The sequence below is a fragment of the Schistocerca nitens genome, chromosome 11 (genome assembly GCF_023898315.1).
Source record: "Schistocerca nitens isolate TAMUIC-IGC-003100 chromosome 11, iqSchNite1.1, whole genome shotgun sequence".
In the NCBI taxonomy this organism is placed as follows: domain Eukaryota; kingdom Metazoa; phylum Arthropoda; class Insecta; order Orthoptera; family Acrididae; genus Schistocerca; species Schistocerca nitens.
In genome coordinates this window covers 147,306,845-147,326,724 of record NC_064624.1, presented here as the reverse complement: position 1 = coordinate 147,326,724, position 19,880 = coordinate 147,306,845, and the positions used below count along the sequence as shown (strand labels likewise).

Below are 19,880 nucleotides of genomic sequence, written 5' to 3'. Positions count from 1 at the left end.
CCAAATAAGTGAAGAAAAATAGAAACTTGTACCACACCAGGATATGAAACCCAATTTTTGTTATCGGTTATCGTAATTGTTTGAATACCTGACCCAAATTCAATGTCATCCACGTCCCCACATAACATTTCCAAACAATATTACCAGCGGTTGTCCCAAGGTACAAGGAAAGAGTGTGCCAGTGACAAACCTCACCATAAAAAGATATGATTAAGTAAACAGATTGCAGCTCACCTGTGGTGGTGGCCCCTGCTTCTTGGGAGCGGAGGCTGTGACCGGGGGTGGCGCCTGCTGGGAAGACGCAGACACCACCGCCGGCGGCTTCGGCTCCGCACTCGCCGGCACTGCGGGCGGCCCCAGCACCTGTCGTCAGATGCACTTGTAAAATCTCGACACTACTCCCTACATTTTCAGTCTATTTTAAAACAGCGTTACTTGACAACTACACCGCAACTCAAAGTAAAAATAAGAAGGACAGGGCACCGTAAGCACAAAAAACAGAGGTTAGTGTCAAATTAGAATTTTTCCACAAAAAAAAAAAATAAAAAAAATAAAAAAATAAAATAAATAAATAAATAAATAAATAATTGTCATGTCCAGTAGCTCTACTGATCAATCTTCGCTACTGGGAGAGTAATATGACAATTGTAAAGATAAACAATAACTTGGAAATATACACGTTTGTGTAGGTGTGGTTGAGAGGAGGGGGATACAGGACCAAAAGAATCTAATTTTACAGCTCTGTGAGCCACACCTTTATAGTTATAGTTCACTTGAAATAAGTTGGTATTTGACACCAAGCAGGTCAGACTGTTTCAGCTAGCAACACCGTGTTGCCACTTGGCTGCGCAAAGCACTGTGTGTGCCCAGTTCTCAAGCAGGGAACTTTTCCGGACACAATAATTTTGCCTTGTCCAAGCAAAAACATACCGTATTTACTCGAATCTAAGCCGCACCTGAAATTTGAGACTCGAAATTCACGAGGAGAGAAAAGTTTTAGGCCGCACTCCAAATCGAAACAAAGTTGGTCCATTTTAATATGAGACACAATTTAGGTCGAATGAATGACGATACAACTACAGTAGTTTGGTTCGAGTCGTAAGCTTAGCGGCTAAGCCAGTTAAGTTTTACAAGGTAGCCATTGCTATGCGTCAGACGCTCCGTCCGTATTGATACGGGTACCCTTCCTTTTTCACGTGCTTCGTCTGGTTTGAATTGATTGCTTATTTTTCTTTGATCTGATAAGTGCCATTTTCTTTGTTATAGATGTTAACTTCAATCTAAGCTGAAAATGCATTACTGTACTGTGTGATTCATTGTTTGTCACATTCTGATAGTGCGTGTTCACGGCCTGTCGCCGATCGCGGCATGGTTTGCTTTTCTGCGCGCTACCGGAGCTTACAATAAAAAAAAAAAAAAAAAAAAAGAGAGAGAGAGAGAGAGAGAGAGGAATTGTCTCATTAGCGAAACAATGGCAAGACACTGCTATTTGTTGTTACTTACACTGCTGCTTTCTTTGATAATGATCAACAAGAACCAAATAATAGACTGCGTATGATAGAAGATGTTCTGAACGAGAGTTTAACGAAAATTTTTCCCCGTTTGAAAATCTTTGCAGACGCCGCTTTAGTACATTACATCTGCACAGAAATTAGTCATCTTAGATTTAAAAATCTAGTCAATTGCGGCGCTTCATTTCTGACTATCATTATTAGCCATAAGAATAATACGAATATAAACATGACATGATATGTATATTATTCCGTGTTTGCTGTTGTCTCACTCTAGTTTCATAGTTTATTAGGCAGACAGGATTTAAATGAGATAGCAGCAAACACGAAAGAATACATCCCAAAATGTTTATATTCGTATTATTCTTATGGTGAAGAGAATACTGCATGTGATTCACAATTCATAAAAGTTCCTATTAGCAACCATCTCTTCTCACAGGTAGGTAAAAATTCAGAACATTGAGTTAGCCATATTGACAAAAACCCCAAACAGTCTTGCCAGTCGGATTTTTTTAGTACATTGAAATGCTGCTATATTCGAAGATGAACAATACGGAATTTGTATTTACTTCGTTGTTTCGTTGGATACTGTATGAAAATGCAATGGTCGAAACTCGGGGTGGAGAAAAAAGGTCGTCTTCCACCTTTTTTTTTTTTTTTTAAGGCACAGAGGTTTTGGCGCCAGTATTTATCTTTGTGCCTGCAAAGCAAGCCTGTGTAGTGCTACATATTTTCAACGGCAGAAGTTAGTTGTGGCGGCACCTACCAACATTTTTCAGAACTTCCGCTTACTTTGCACTCTATTCTAAGCCGCAGGCGGTTTTTTGGATTACAAAAACCGGAAAAAAAGTGCGGCTTAGATTCGAGTAAATACGGTAGTTCTGGCCCCAATTAAAATTAAAACCAGGATTTGACCCACTCAGTGAATATGAACCAATATGAATTTTACAATTTTTACAGAAATTATACAGGAGATCCACTCTTCAAACTTTATGCTAAATACGCAATAGATACTGTCAGCATTGCAAAAAAAACCACTTTTGTAGCTTTCACACAGCTGGCATCAAACATTAGAAATATCTGTTGTTGAACAAGTTATTTTGGCAAGTAAAATTGTATTTTAATGAGACAGATGGTTTGACATAGGGCACGATAAAACTTCAGAAATACTACTGAACTATTAATTTTTAGTGAATTTTAGATACACTCGGTGTTTGTGTAGAAGACAAACTGTGAAATGATTTTTTATCCACACAGAGAGCAAAGTATTGTTGCAACTTTGGATCTCAAATATCAAATGGAATACAATTTAAGTCACTATAAGACAGTTAAACCAATGGACAATACATGTTAAAAATATCAGATGAGCTTTCTGCAGTATCAGTAAGTCACTGTTTTATGGGGCATACTTTATACAAAACATTGTAAAAGTTCTACCAGCAGCTGCAAACGCAAAAACTAGTGTGATGATTCCCATCTCAATCCAATCTAGGTCTGAATATTGTATTTTACAGCTACAAATGAACAGGACTTTAATGTTTTCAGCAGTGGGATGAGAGATTTGAAACGGTGTAGATACATAAACACAGGAAATGAAGGGCGATGAAAGCACAGAACAGTGTTTTCAACAGCACATATTTATGACCTTATGCAGCATTTTAATTGTCAATACACATTATGTATTAGGCCAAAAGCTTGCTTTGGATGCAACATGTGGTTCAAGCTACAGTTAAATCACTCAATTTCATCTTTTGACAGCAAGTAGGTTATTTTAAAAACATCTTGCAAAAGAAAACAAGCCTTGAAACAGGATTACAAAAGGCTGACTGATACCAATTAATAAGTAAGAACACTGATAAGAATGAAAATAAGCTCAGCAAGTGTGTGAGCAGTTTAAATAATGCATAAGTAAAGCAAGTCAGCGCTAGTTACAAAATAAATCTTAGTTTCATGTAAACTATATCCTGAACAAGTGTTTGCTTTGACACTTGGTGAAGGACGGTGGAGCGGGGTGGAGAGAGAGAGAGAGAGAGAGAGAGAGAGAGAGAGAGAGAGAGAGAGAGAGAGAGAGAGAGATATGATTATTGCAATTAAGAAGGCAGATAGTAGGGAAATGCACAGTAGCAGACAATACTACCAACTAACATGTAGCAATAAACACACTCTAAGGAGTGACGAATTTGCTTTGAAACAAAAGACAATTTTAGGTAGCTTTCTTATTAGCATACACTTTGTGTTTACTTTGTAAAATGTCTTATTAAGACCTTCACTATCACTTTTTTACACTGCTTAAATCATTTCTTTCCTGTGACTTGTTTGAAAGTATGACAGTGTCAGGCTAATATAGAAATATACTGAGGTGATACTGTACTAATTTTACAGCCTTGGCAATATTGCAGACTGCCTGCAAAGAAAACAGTGTATGAAGTTCTAGAGCACTTATTTCATTTGCTAGATTGTTGTCAACACAGAACTGTAAATATCCACTCACTCTCTTTATTAGAATTAGCAAATCATCTCCTCCTTCCAACTCTGTAATGCTCTCGATTTTTTCATTACTGTTAGCTAGTGAAGTACACAAATGACACACTATGCAACAGTATCAAGGAGAAACTTCTTGGCAGATTAAAACTGTGTGCCGGACCGAGACTCAAACTCTGCCAACGTCTTTCACGGGCAAGTGCTCTACCGACTGAGTTAACCGAGCACACACACTGGCTGCAGAGGGAAAATTTCATTCTAGAAACAAGATGGTTATCAGAGAAAACTCAGTTGTACTCACTATCCTAAGGTTACTTAGTAAATTATTCGACACACTTGGGCAAGCAATCACTGTCTCTAGAAACACTACTGTCAGTCAATATATGTGACAACATTGAACGTATAATTACTCTACAATTACAAACTTATCAGTTCTTGAAGTGCAGTTATATCACCAACACTAACACATCAACTGTGAAGTCAAACTTTGAGTGCTCCCCCCCTGCCTTCTTGCCACATGTCTTAATGCACAATGATGTGTTACAATAAACTGTGTGTTACTGCACTTAACAATATTTCATGTACAGTGAACAACAAAATCCACAGAGCTACTGATGGGGGAGGGGAGGGTGGAGGGAGAGGGGAAGGAGGAGGGGAGGGGATGTAGGATGATACATCAACTAATTATGAGGAAAAGTGCAGTGAATCGATATTTCCATTTTCACGTTGAAAACAGGCCCTTAAATGAGCTACATTTTAACTATCTCTCAAATGTGTTTCAGTATTACTTCTCTGCAGGCGATCATAAGGGACACCAAAGATAAAATAAATAATCTGGTACAATCTGTGTAAAATAAATAATCTGGTACAATGTGTGTATTTTAATTAAATGTTTCTGAATTGCCATATATAGCTGACAATGAGGCCAGGCCTTTATACTCTTTGGAAAAATAAAGTAATTTAAGCAGGATAACAAAGAACCGTGACAGGTAGCAGACTGACTCCATAAAATTTATTCATAAATTTTAATAAATCGTCACAACTGAGTAACAGCAAATGTGGTCACAAAATAGTCATGGCTACATTACCAGTTTTAGTACTGTTTGCATGTGACAAAATAAACCAATCTCTAACTAATGGAGACAGTGTTAGCTTACATTTCAATGAATGTGTTGATAAATGTGCCCCATGGTAAGAGTGTACACAATTCATCACACACCTGTCTTCCTGGCTGCTAACACTGACTTGAGAAGATGGCAAAACTAACATTTGTATAACAAGCATAAATCAATAAAAAGAAATCACACACAAAGATGCTATTCTACTTAAATTACAAACTTAATATTATGGACAGAGGGCCAGATGTAACCTATGTTAGTCAATTAACATCAATGCTCCAAGTTCCCCAAGAACTTATCTTTATTCAATCCATGAAGACATCCCTCTGAAAGCAAGGAATTCTTATGCATTAAATAAGAAAATCGAAGTGACAAAGAACCCCATTAACTACAATGTACTCAGAAAGAATGACAGGTCTCTAGTCCAAAATTGAATGCATACAGAACTCAATGTAACATGTTGGAACCTTCGGCACATTTATCTGTCATCACTCACATAGACACATGAAGCAGGCTGCAGTATGTTTAAAACAGACGAAAAGTAGTAACCTGCATTAAGGGTACAGTGCTCTTAAAAAAAACTATCATTGACAAGTAATGATCTTGCTGAGTTTAGAAGCTCCTGAGGCCACGTTTCCAATGTTTATTAATTAAATTTTGTGTTGAGACACATCCAACTGAATATTTCTCCGAAATTTCAGTTGCACTGAACGTGGAGTATCCACAACAAAAAGCTCATCATTGCAATATCAAATAAAAACAAGAACAGTTAAGGTGAGTCCACTAGCAAGTAAAGTTCTGCACATTGCTTGCTGAAGCAAGCAAGTTCTTTGACATGAGAACAGCCCAAACAAGTCAATTTTCTCAATTTCCTGAACTTGCAGAGGTCGATTCCTCGAAGTAGTGGAAACTCTTTCTTCAAACTTTAAGACAGTACTTGCCAAGCTTGTCAGTTGCTGCAAGTTTCTTCTCCAACATTCAGAACTTGTGTGTGTTTAGTATCAGTGTGAAAAGGAGAATGGTCCAAAGACAGGTGGGCCGAAACAAATGTAGCACTGGAACCTCTAAACGTGTATAACTAGTCACCATCAGGTGAGAAAATGCAAAATGAATTTATCAATTACTATGTTTCAGCAGAAGAGGAAATAGAACAACAGTACAGGAAAATCACAACCGATTTTGTAAAGTTAATGTAAACACAAATGTATTCCGTTTGCAACCCGAAGTAACAGACAATGTTTGCAAAAAACTGTGATGCAATTACAAGTTTGTGATCTCGTGATACAGCTTGGTTAATTTTTGTATCTTGTTTTGAATAGTTCATAGTACAACAAATCTTGTTTCAAACTGAAGTCTTCCACTTTTATTTCGTTCAATAGTGTTTCTTTAAGCAGGAGACTGACCTTCCACTTGCCTACCTAACAATTAACTTCAATGGACACACCTCTGCCAATCCTTGCAGCAAGTCCCCGACAATTTGCCCAAATGACTGGCAGAAGATCAGCAAGTGCTTGCTGAAACTGAAGTTACTTGGCAGTGGACACACATCATTTTGACTTCAGTGCAAATGAACAATATTCCCCAAAGCTCTTACACGGGGACTCGTTGCTAGTTTTTCGAGGAAACTGTGGCATCCCATCCATCAATTACTTAAACAGATTTTAGTTTGTAGAAACAGGACAGTAGGGATTTGTAAGTAAGTCGTAAGAGAAAGGATTGGGGCTGCTTTAATACATTGGCTGCCATGGCCAAAATGAGTAAACTGATTCTATAAGCTATATTAAGATGTTCATACAGTTTCATCTGTAATGTCATTTGTAGTTAAATTTTGAAAGTTAAATTACTTTTTTTTCTTGGCAGGAAAACGGAGCCTGCGAGTTATCTCTTAGTTTGTGTACAGAGGAGTAAGTTCAGCTCAGCTGCCAACTACAATCGGTCACCAGTTTGCATGCTTTCAAAGTATGTTCAACAATACGAACAAAGTATTTGTAGTTATTCATTCTTTGTTACAGATGGTTCACCGATGCCTACCATTATAAGAGTCCAATTATCCTCATAAAATGGCTCGTAGTAACAGGAAACTGAGTGATATAGAACTTTTTAACAGCTACCTAACATGAACAAATCAGAATGGGACGAATTCTCAGACGGTGGAAGTCTCTACGAACCATGTTCCTGTGAGCATTAAGATGCAGACAACAATGAACGCAATGAGACGATGATCAGAGTAGTCCAATAGCAGGCACTACAAATGAAACTGGTGAGCAGAATGACACTCCTCGAGATCCCGTGTTCGACAAGGATGGGGGATGGAATATGAACTTACTAAATTTTGGGGCACTTGTTGATTTATTTCCTCCTTCCCCCCTCCCGCCGAACAGTTCCTGATGTCATGAAGTGCACAAACAAATCTACATGCACGCTAGAAACCAGAAAAATGTGGGAGGATAAGACCAACCAGGCTGTAGACATGGATGGATACAGATGGTATGGAAATGAAAGTATTACTGGGGGCTGTTGCTGCACACGAGACTTCAGTGTTTTCCATTGACAGAACATTATTGTAGCACAAGAAGTCCTTACAATGTCACATACTGCAGATCTCTGATGGATAGTAACATATTTCAGCTGCTATTAAAATACCTGCACTTCTCAAGACAATTCATTCCTATTCTATGACCAACTCTGCAAAATTAGACCAGTTTTGCTAATTTCAATAGCATCATGAGTAATGATTACGTTCCAGACAACAATCTCTGCACTGACAAATCAATGGTTTTGTGGTGCGGCCATTTTAGGTGGTATATCAATAAGAAGAAACAAGTATGGTGTAAAACTTTATGAACTCCATGAATCTAAAGGTCTGGGACCCAAAATAAAAATCTACTGTGCCGAGTCACAGGAGAAGCCCAGCTGATTCATCCATCTGAAATTGTTTTACACCTGATGGAACCTTTGTTGAATAAAGGATATATGCTTCATATGGACAACTTTTATAATCCTCTAACACTTACAAAACTGTTGTTGACTTACTAAGCCAATGTGTGTGGAACACTATGCACAAACAGAAAGAAAAATCAAAAATTGTTATTTGCTATGAAACTGAAGAAAATATGCACCAGCCCAAATTGTGAAAAGTTCACAACTGAAGCAGCAAAGTTGTCTTGAAACCAAATATAGTCATGGACAGCAAAATGGAATGGCATGTGTTGATAAATCAGATGAAACCTTGCCGTATTATTCAGCATTGCAAAGACTATTAGATGGCTGAAGGAACTTGCTCTACATCTAATGGAAATTTGTCTGCACAACGTCCATCAGTTTTATACAGCAGGAAGGAGTACAAGTCTCTAGCTTTAAGAGAAAAATTTATTCGGGGGTGTTATATGTAGCCAGACTCCCCAGAAGAATATCAGGACAGATAGCACCTTTCATTATTTACAAGCAATACATGCCACTGAGAAAAAAATGTGGCCAAAAAAGCTGTAGGGGCAGCAAGCTCTCAATCGTGATACTTTTTGTCCCATTTGTGAAGGGAAGCTGACTGTGGTTGGAGAATGCTTGAAGGCATATCATCAATTAAAAAAAAAAAAAAAAAAAAAAAAAAAAAAAAAAAAAAAAAAAAAAAAAACTATTTTCATTACCATTAGTAACACGAAAGTATATATTTTAGGTCTAAAGCTAAAATATTTGTACAAACTTTTCTGTTCGTTTATTCTAAATGTGAAAATAAAAATGCTGTTTTGCCACGTTCAGACTGTTTACCATATCTGTCCCCGATGTCAAAGACCTGTAAATGACATGTTTTTACTACGAATGTTTCTGTATCTTCCTTTACACAGAACTTATTCCTAAGAGGTAACTATCTGGCACCTGCGGCCAGGCCATCACGTAAGAGAGAAATTTTAATTAGCAGTCGATGTGTTAACATAGCACAGTGAAACAACATAACTATAAAATTACAATGAAATGACAGTGAGACAGTGCTTCTTGTCACGAATGAAATCTTTGTACTGTCAACAGATAGATTCAAAAGTGAAGAAACTATTTGTACATGTCCAACATTTCGGAGGAAAGAGAGAGAGAGAGAGAGAGAGAGAGATTTGAGAAGGGAGGATGGAAAACGTTACTCCGCTGGAGAAGAGCTCATCTGCTGCCTTACACACCTACAGGCTACACAGAAATTTCACCTTTTTTATATACATACCAGCCTCATATTCTGTATCCTGATGATTTTACAGTTTTATAATGTGATTTATCCTTTTGAAACAACAAGAAACTATTAAGAATTTTTTGTCTAATCTCCAGACTATGCTAACCCCCTTCCCCCCAACACATGTAAATCACCGCAGGTACCTGTCATTCTTCCCAACAATGTTTCATTTTGTTTAATAAGTGTGGCCTCACGAAGCAAGGGAATGCCAACAACTTGGTAAGACACATTGCAAGAGAAAACTTATATCACTGTGTGGCATTACCACATGCTTACCAAATTCTTGCTTTTCACTTGCACGCTGCCGTTTGCTGGCCCATTCTCTGTCCTCCCCAAGCACGCTGCCTGCGCGTGTGGAGTTACCTTTGGCTGAGTGGGAGGAGCCGCCGGGGGCTTGGCGAGGGCCGGCAGAGCCGGTGCGGGGGCGGGAGCGGGGACGGGGGCGGGGGCCTGCGGGGCGGACTCCGGTGCAACTGCCGGCGGCACGGTGACGGTCGGGGCCGGCTCCGAGGGGGCCACCGGCGGAGTGCCGGAGCGCTGCGGCGGGTGGAACGCCTGCGGACATTACGGGCCACACATAACTTCCAGCCAGTGGATGGCACTTAGGATTTGGATCTTTCCTGACAGTGGACACATAACCTGGCACTCTAGTACATGTAACAGCTGTCCAGGGATGAGGAACAGGAGTTTCACTAAATACTGGGCAATAGTGCCTTCACGTCATTCCTTCAAACTGGGGTCACAGCTGGATACAACTCTCAATGACAAAATTTTGCTTTTAGTTGACTATAATTACTGGCTAGCTGTCTGTATGTTCTCACTTTTAGCCTTTTTGGTTTCGACAGCCATTTGGAAGTGATCTATATGAACAGATAATAAAAAAAAAAAGTAAATAAAGACAAATAAAGTAAGTAACAAATGTACCAGTCACTGGCGAATAGCTGTCACTGCCAAAAATCGGGCACTTGTCAAGGCATACAGACACTTACATAATAATTACAGCCACATAAAGCAAAAAGCCATGCCACTTATATCAGGCCTCACCAATCTGTGGCACACTAGCAAACACACACCAACCCCAATTGTGCCTAGCACTCTTGACTGCAGAGTGGAAAGGTGAATGGGTGAATCGGAACGGGAAGGCCGAAGATGGTCGCAGGCGTTCCAGCCGTGCTCCCGACTAGCACTCCAGTGTGGTGATGGGAGGTTGTGTGGGTGAGGAGGAAAAGAAAGGTAATTGCCACACTCCCACAGTGCTCGGAGTTCAGAGAGGTATAGAAGAAGAGGAAAGCTGCAGCCAGACAATTTCACGTAACAATGTTAAGTACATTCACTTGCTATATTACCATCCCACAATTAATACTATTTTTTCAGCTTTCTCTTTTACAAACACAATACATAAATGTGCACACACAAAAACTCCAAATTGTTCTTAAAGCTGTACTCAATCATGTTATTCAACTTTTAATTCACACAAACGATAACAGCACAAGTAATATTTTATTTATTTTTTCACAGAAACAGTGGATATAAAGAAATATTCAAAATTTATTATCCACGAAAAACGCTTGACTCTAAAATAGAACTACCCTTAATTGGTTGTATTAGGAGTGACACACATTATTTAAAAATCCTCCTTCATTCCTTTCTATTCAACATCTTTTCTGGAAGCTGTATTTCGAAGTCAGTACTATTCAAAATTACTGTAATCATAAGAATTCTAGAATGTTAAATCCTTAAAAAGTAATCATTTTGAAAATACAACACTGTAATTTTACTGCTAAAATAAAATGTGAGCTACTAAAATATTTATATCAGAGAATTTGAGTTTCCAGAAAATTCTTGGCAGCCTTACACGAATCCCAAGTTTAAGGCTGCACATACAATATTCCACTCATAGAAGTAGAACCAACTAATTTTATTGCCTTAAAGGTATTTAACCAATTGTTAATCAAAATAATGGCACATAATGTAAATATATTAAATGCCACTCTAGTCTTATGTTGAAATTTCAAAAATTTTGCATTTTAACGTTTTCTGATGACTGCCGTACACCTGTCTACGTAGGTGCTGTGGACGATGCAACAAACAGTCTAGGTTGCACCTTGATTGAGAAGGTATTCTGATACCACAGAATCATGCTGCTCACCTCACCACTGCAAAAAAAATGTTATGAGACAAATTACAAAATAAGTAATTTATTGAGAACATTCTAAGTTCCATACCAGGGAAGTGATTGCCATTAATACCGTGTCACTATGTATCATTTGTGATAATATTAAGTGCTGAAATACAGCAGTAATGTTTTAAACTGATAGATCTGTAGTCAACAAAAACCATTAATTTATTTTATTTTTTTTACAATAAAATAAGAAAATATCATGGAATATTTCTCTGTTTCTCACACAAACTCATTCTTGGTATCAGATGTTACAAAGTTTACTGTAGAATACTTGCACTTTAGAAATGGCAACATCGTCAATTGGTTTTTCTGTTTTGCAACTGATTAACATGGCTGGTCTTCTGGTGAGAAAGCACAAGATACATCAGCCAAGGTCTTTATTCTTTCGAATACGACAACATTTTTCAACTGTTTTGTTTCAGAGTAAAAGTTTACAATAGTTATTTGAGAGGCAAGAATATGGGACACTTTGATCATTCTGTGTTCAAAAATCTTTCTTACATGCACTGCAACAATGCTTCAGCACCATCTTTAAAATCAGAGAATTCAGTTGCATGTGTTGGAATTACATGAAAGGGTTTACAGCTTTAACTGACTCAAGAACAATCTAGCCAGCTATAGTTTAGTCTTCTGTACATTAAGTTCTGTGCCAGCCACGAAGGAAAAATTCACAATCAGTCCGCACCATATGATCATTAAATAACGTTTGTGAAGTCAGTTTCTGCAGAGCTGCTGTCATATTCAGTCAGTCAGCGCAGAACTACTGTACAGCACTGTCAAATTTTTAGAATCATTTGTGTAAATTTCTAAGCCAATATTTATTGATTGTGGATAATGCATTATTGCCACTTGTTGAACTTTCACAGACTCCTCGAAGTCTGTGTAGTTTACCAATGATGTGTAACAAATTTGGGGTACACTCCACACTATAGCTGTCCAATCAATTTGGAAAGTGATGTCAGATATGTATAACATCTGTGATGGGTGCTGTATAACTAATGCAACAAGTTTTTTCTGGGCGCACATTGGTTGTTTCAACGATTTTAATACATCATATTATTCCACACTCTTATGGCTATAGAACATTATTTTTCCAAAATTATAACCGATAAATGAAACAACCTTACACCACCTTATTGGAAGGGCCTTACGTACGTACGACGATGTTCTACTGGTCGACATCAAAGCCAATATCTTGCTGCATCAACAACCGCCGCATCAGCCGTGCACTGTTTCGCGTGGAGTGCACCCTGCATTGGGCCAAATGAAATGTACGTCTGAAAGTACGAGATCTGGGCTAGATTGTTGGAGGACTAAGAACAGTCCACAGATGTTTTGTGAGCTCCTCTCAGGTGCACGGACTTGTGCGAGGCCTTGCATTGTCACAGAGAGGAAGTAGTTTCTTTGCATTTCTGAGGCGACAAACACATCGAGGACGTTTCTCCAATTTCCTGAGGGTGCCACAAAACACTTCAGGGGTTATTGTTGCACAATGAGAGATGGCATCGAACAGAATCCAACCTTCAGAATCCCAGAAGACTGTCACCATGACTTTACCGGCTGAGGGTGTGGACTGGAACATTTTCTTTGGGGAGAGATGTTGAGGTGTGATTTCAGTAATAAACCCACGTTACATCTCATGTAACGATGTTGGACAAAAAATTGTCACAATCCGCCTCTTAACATGTAAGCAATTCCGCAGAGAAGGTCCTTCATTGCTCTGAACGGTTCTCTCGTAGGCGGTGAGGAACTGCCCAACTGGTGGACGAATATGTCAAGCACTATCGACAGAAATGTATAGTTGTGCTGTGGGTGTGATCCGTCAATCATCTTAAATGAGAGTGTCTGCACATTCTAACACTCCACGGTTTGCGCTGTGTGCTGTCGGCTGGCCGGATAGGTTAGTGCGACCTCTCTGCAATGGTGACAAATGCCTTGCCCGACGGCTCACCCTAATTTTGTTCACTGCCAGGTCTCCGCAGGCATTCTGTAAGTGCCGACGAATGTCTGCAGTGCTCTGGTTTTCTGCCAAAGGACACTGAACGACAGCTCTCCGCTCTGAATGGACCTCCACTATGTCTGCCATTTTAAAGGTTGTGTATAGTGCTGCCACATATCACAACTTCAAAAACTATAGCGGTTGAAGCAGGAATATCCCATGTCATCTCTTAACAAATTCCCCATTTTTTCAATCAAAAAACTGGCCAAGTAAAAAGGATTGGGAGGGGGGGTGGGAGACGTTTCATTGCTTGTGAAACCCCACTCCCACTTTCGTAGTGTTGGGTTAGGTCACTTACGAAGGACTTTAACCTCCCAGCAATCAACATCTGGATATTTGAAGAGGAGGATCATCATGTGCACTTTACCAAATTGCCAGAAAACAAATGTACACTGAAGATGCAAATCAATATTGGGCTTGCATTACATTGTTTGTCAAATAACAGACTGTGCAATGAAGTCTGACTTGCACTTGAGAATGCATATTAAAAAGGAAGGATTATTTTTCACATTGTACTATCCTCTCATCCAAACCTGCAAGTCTCACGAAATTAGCCAGTTAGTATATACAACGCATAAAATTTCGTAAGCACATTTGACTAAATAAATCTAACAGACAATTTGACAAGAGGCAGAGGAAAACACTCACCACAGAGATGGGAGGAACTATCGACGCCGAAGCTTGCTGCGACGGCACTGAGGCTGCAGTGGGCAACCCCGGCTTCTCCTGCGATACCAGCGCCGGAGGTGTCGATGCCGACGGCGGTTTCCTCCTGGGAGAAGCCGCTGACGGTGGGCCGGTAACACCGGTAACTGTCGAGCCGGTGCCCAGAGCACTTCCGGCTGACGAACCCTTCAGTGCTGGGAAGTGCTCACGGCGGTGCACTACCTCCACAGCTGGTGCGTTGGTGCGTGCACTCACTACGGGGGTGCCGCCGACGTCTTGCAACTCCTGCGACGAGACCACTTTGCATCACTCAACTGTACTCTAAGCAGATTCTTGCATTTTTATTATTCACTTCGAACTAACGTTTCAGCGTTATCAGTTCCAAACAATTCTGAAATAATTGTATTGTGTATATTTTTGGAGAAAACTTTAATTATTTGGTACTTTCTTTGTGAATTGCATGAAAACGTGATGTAGGACACGGCATTCCCACATACATACTGAGCTCCATCTTTACTTTTAGTCATTCCATGTCTCGCAGACCAGAGATTCCTGCTTCACAATTCCTGAACCTAGTGAAATGTTATGGAAAGTTTCCACAATGTCTGGGATGAATATTTACAATGTTTTAGCTTGAGATCTCCTTTGGTTTCATTTCTACAGCCTCTCGTGGACAGAGGTCCCAAGTTTTCATCACCTACATGCATGCGGTACTGTGAAAGGTACTCTTAGCTTGTAAGCCCCTGCTTTTGTATGCTTAAACCACTGTTTGTGTTGAATTACACTACTGATGGTATTTTTAAATGTATACGGTGACAACTGTATTTTTTTAAACTAGCAGAAAATTCATTGTTCAACTTGCAGAGACCATGTTCAACTAGCCATAAATTACATTTTTATGGAAGATTCAGCCAAGAATTGGTATCATATCCTGCTATTTTCTTGGACTTTTTGTACAGGAGCCTCAATCCTTTCCTATCAAAATATGTAAACCTGCCAATTACATTAGAACATTGTGGATGCCATATTTTGGGTAGTTTAGTGGCCCCACACGTCAACTCTATGTTCTTTAATCTTTTTTGTCTTGCTATATCTAGAAAGAGTAGTCTTTAATGCTTCCGAAGTTATAGAGTTCAATTTTTGACAAATGCCTCCTAATGTCCGAAAAACATCACTCAAATTTATTACCTTCATAGACACTGCTTTTTGCTCTAATATGACATTAAAGAGTCAACAGAAAATAAGTTCTGAGGAAACTGCTTCTATGTCCTTAAAAACACAAGTGCAGTTATGTACAAATCAATTTAAAGCAATAAGCAGCAATAAAATGAATGAAAATCCACAAAGTTAGAACATTAAACACACTGTACAACTGGGATGACTATTCTCCACTTCAGACCAAATTAATTGCGGAAACTAGCTTCTTTACGTTCTTAATAATCACACTGGCTTTCTTATGTCTACGGTGCTTTTATGGTTTTACACATGTGTTGCTCTGGAACCCAGTATATTTACTAAATGGTCAGTGGAAAGAACAGGGAGGGGATGAGGGTGTATAAAACTGACTAAGACTGGAATTTATTCATCTGCTTGAAATGCATTAATTACGAATTCAGCAGCATCATTGGAAACGCTACTTACTCTGATCCTGTCCAAACCAACAGGATTGAAGAGGTGATTCTTCTTGTCTCAGCATTTTTTTAGGGCACAAGAACAACTAGTGAGTTAAAAAAAACGACTAATCAACAACTCCGATTGACACAAGAGAAGATAGCTAAAAACAGGGACATGGAGAAAAGTCTATAAAATACACTACAGAGGAACAGAGGTCCAGAACCAAAAATTAAATGGCCTTTGCCATATTGCTACGACGGGAAAAATTAAATCACAGTCGGCAGCCTGCAAGTCGTTTGCTAAAACGGCCGACAAGTCTGACAGCAAATCCAAGCGGGAATGTAAATGTTAAAAAAAGGTCATTCCATCAGGAAATGGCAGACAGTTAAAACTTGGGTGCAATGTGTACAAAGTGGTAGAGGAGCACCACTTGGCAAATGGCGATGGCTACGAAGACAGTGCTCAGTAGGCAACCTAGTTAAAATGACTTCCTCTTGGCGGGAGGGCTAAGAGAAGGTCGTCCGAGCCACCGGCTTCATAACCTGGAGCTTACTCCCTTGAAGTGAGGACCAGTAGTGATGCCAAAGTGGCACCACCTCCTGACAGATGGCAACACAAAAATAAGAACTTAGTCGAGGTACAAGGACTGCAGCCTCGGCAGCAACCTCGTTTCCTGGGAGATAGACACGACCGGGAACTCGCATAAACATCACCGTGGCTGCACGAAGAGTGAACAAGTGGAAAGTTTTCCCGGACCTGTCGCACTAAGAGACTGTCGGTGTACCTGTGTCGCCGGATATATTCTGTGGCCTGATACGGGACGAGCAGCTCTGCTGTAAACAGTGAGCAGTGTGCCAGACGGAATCCAATACAAAGAAACATCGGCACCAATGATAAAAGCACACGAAACCGCGGTCCGTCCGAGAGCCGTCAGTGTACACAAAGGTATTATTGCGAAGTTCCGTGCAACGGTCATGAAACTGAAGGCGATAGAACAAGGCCTCAGAAAGTGTGTAGCCTTCAGCAAACGCTCTTTCCTGATCAAACTTAATTTGTTCTATTTGTTGCTGTATAACAAAAAAGGATGATGCTCAAAACATTTGACATTGCATAACTTGAACCAATCAAGAGGCATCAATATTTGGTTATCTAAGGGCCTCTGCTCACCAGGATGAGCTGCCAATCTTTTACCTGTTCCTTTAATTGCATCACAAAGAGATTTTCCACGGATGGTTCCAAGGAAATTTTACTCTGAATGGATGCCAAAGTTATTTTCATGCTGACATAAATTGATAACATTTTTTAAATTATTGTCCTAGGCTGCAGATTCAATACTAAAGTAGTAATTATGCTTGATTTCTCCTATTATCATACTTCAAATATTGAATCAACTTCATTATGAATGAATGACCTGCAATGATATCGTGGTAAAGGCAGTCGTTAATGATTTAGATGTATAGTAGTTCTTTACCATCGAGGTAAACTACAAATGGAAGCAGTGTGGCGCAAGTGTTCTCCCAATGAAACACTGAGAGCATCTTGAATGACAAATTAATAGTTCTTACCCTATCAAAACGACCACTTCAATACCTACAAGTTTTTCTTTCAGGTGCTGTGACACGAAATGGTGGCTTGTCATGACTCCTTACCGTCTTCCTTAAAACCCACATCCTTTCGTCTTTCCCTCTCCTTCCCTCTTTCCTCATGAAGCAACAGTTTGTTGCGAAAGCTTGAATTTCGTGTGTATGTTTGTGTTTGTTCGTGTGTCTATCAACCTGCCAGCACTTTCGTTCGGTAAGTCACATCATCTTTGTTTTTAGATATATTTTTCCCACGTGGAATGTTTCCCTCATACCAAATGAAAGTGCTGGCAGGTCGACAGACACAAAAACAAACACAAACATACACACAAAATTCTAGCTTTCGCAACCAACGGTTGTTTTGTGAGGAAAGAGGGAAGGAGAGGGAAAGACGAAAGGATGTGGGTTTTAAGGGAGAGGGTAAGGAGTCATTCCAATCCCGGAAGCGGAAAGACTTACCTTAGGGGGAAAAAAGGACGGGTACACACACACACACATATATCCATCCGCACATACACAGACGTGTGTGTGTGTGTGTGTGTGTGTGTGTGTGTGTGTGTGTGTGTGTGTGTCAAAAGACAAAAGTGCACATAAAATTCAGCAAAAAGTTGAAACTAACCAATAGAATAAAATGACATTAGGTTTCAAATAAATTTGCTGCCTCTGCTGAGAAGATTAATAACAGCAAAATTTCTTTAGCTAATCAAAAAAATAATTTCATTGTTTAGCAAGACAATTAATGCATGCTCGATTGTCAAAAATGGGGGCATAAAACAAAATAAGAAAGCAAGCTAATAACACATCTTAAATGGGGACATAAAATAAAATAAGAAAAAAAAGCTAACAACACTCTTAGTTGTTGATAATCATGTGAACGTATTTAAATTCAGTTGACAGCTCCCAGCCACAGAAATACATTTTGTTTTCATTTGACATGAGAGCTGTGAACAAAGAGAAAACAACAAAAATCACGAAACATAAACTGGGTTCATGTTAAGAATAGCTGCCCCACCCACCCACTATAACTCAGATCACTCAAAGCTAGCACGATCTGGCAGCATAGGCGTGCAACGAAATTCTCTTTTTTGCTTGTATACAGCTGCTCGCTGCTATTACAACCATCCTTCCAGTACCCACGAGCAGGAGAAGCCACTGCTCATACACAACTTCAGTACTGCACACGCATGTGCGCATGAGCCCGCTGACAACTGATCAAACAAAACTAATGCGAACAGATTAACAAATCGAAATTTTGAGCCATTATCCTGTAAGTTGATAAGCGTGCTACAAACAGCGTGCAAAATGGCCTGTAGGTGGCAGCATAGTGCAGCAACAGTATAAAGATGGCCACTCCACTTGCGACTTGCACCATGGAAGAACAGCGTTCTGTTATTTGGTTTTTGCGTAGTGAAGGTGTGAAACCTATTGAAATTAATCGACGAATGAAGGTTCAGTGCGGTGATGCATGTTTGTCTCAGCAGCATGTCTACGAATGGAGTAGGAAGTTCGCAAATGGTGTGACTTCAGTGGAATATGCTCCTTGTCCAGGTAAGGCACGAGTTGTGACTCCACAGAACATTGCAGCAGTTGAAGCCGTAGTGAAGGAAAACCGCCGAGTGACACTGAATGACATTGAACCATATTTACAGATTAGTCATGGGTCAGCACACCACATTGTGCATGATGTGCCCCAGTTTCACAAAGTGTCTGCAAGATGGGTGCCACGGCAGCTGACTCCTGAAATAAGAGAACGACGTGTCGATGCTCGTGAAGAACTACTTCGGCGCTTTGAACGAGATGGCTTCCTTGCGAGAATCATTACTGGGGACGAAACCTGAGTTTGCTTCCACCAACCGGAAATGAAGAGAGTGAGCAAGGAATGGCACCATTCCTAACCACCAAAACCATCAGCAGGGAAGTTATGCAGACTCTTTTGGGACGAAAAAGGCATTACATGCCTAGAGCGACCACTGTCACCAGTGCATCATACACAGATCTCTTAAATCATCTGCGGCCTCCAATCAAATCAAAGCAACGTGGATTGCTGTCAGCAGTTGTCCTTTTGCAACATGACAAAGCAAGGCCCCACACTGCCCGTACAACAGTTGCAACAATCACAGACCTGCATTTTGAGTGTCTTCCTCATCCACCATACTCACCAGACCTTGCCCCAAGTGATTTTCATATGTTTGAACCACTTACAGACACAATGGGAGGAAAGATCTGTTCTGATGAAGAGGTACGCCACACGGTGCATATGTGGTTACACCGACTACCAAAAGAATTTTTTGTAAAGGAATTTATGCACTTTGAAGCACTGAAGGACTTGCACTGAGCACGGGGGAGATTATGTTGAAAAGTGATACAGCTTTGTACCACTTCCGCACAATAAATAGTATTTAAAAAATATTTAAGGTTTTCATTTGACTCACCCTCGTATTACATTCCTAGAGTCATAATTTAAAGTCAGTTCTAGAAACTTTGTTAATAGACTCTCTCAGTATAGTTTAAGTTCA

The 19,880-nt window shown here is 39.8% G+C and overlaps 1 protein-coding gene across 19 annotated transcripts in view; it reads right to left on the bottom strand.

The window, feature by feature from the left end:
- LOC126213414 (eukaryotic translation initiation factor 4 gamma 1-like) overlaps positions 1–19,880 on the bottom strand; it is a 786,084-nt gene that overhangs the window by 235,406 nt on the left and 530,798 nt on the right. For 17 of the 19 annotated variants that reach the window (XM_049941158.1, XM_049941157.1, XM_049941144.1 and 14 more), the window contains 3 exons: positions 14,153–14,455; positions 9,600–9,878; positions 235–363 (listed from right to left, as the gene is read on the bottom strand). In XM_049941158.1, coding sequence (XP_049797115.1) covers positions 235–363; positions 9,600–9,878; positions 14,153–14,455 — 711 coding nt within the window. The remainder of the gene's footprint in view (positions 1–234; positions 364–9,599; positions 9,879–14,152; positions 14,456–19,880) is intronic. The other 2 variants (XM_049941149.1, XM_049941156.1) reach the window with 2 other exon arrangements.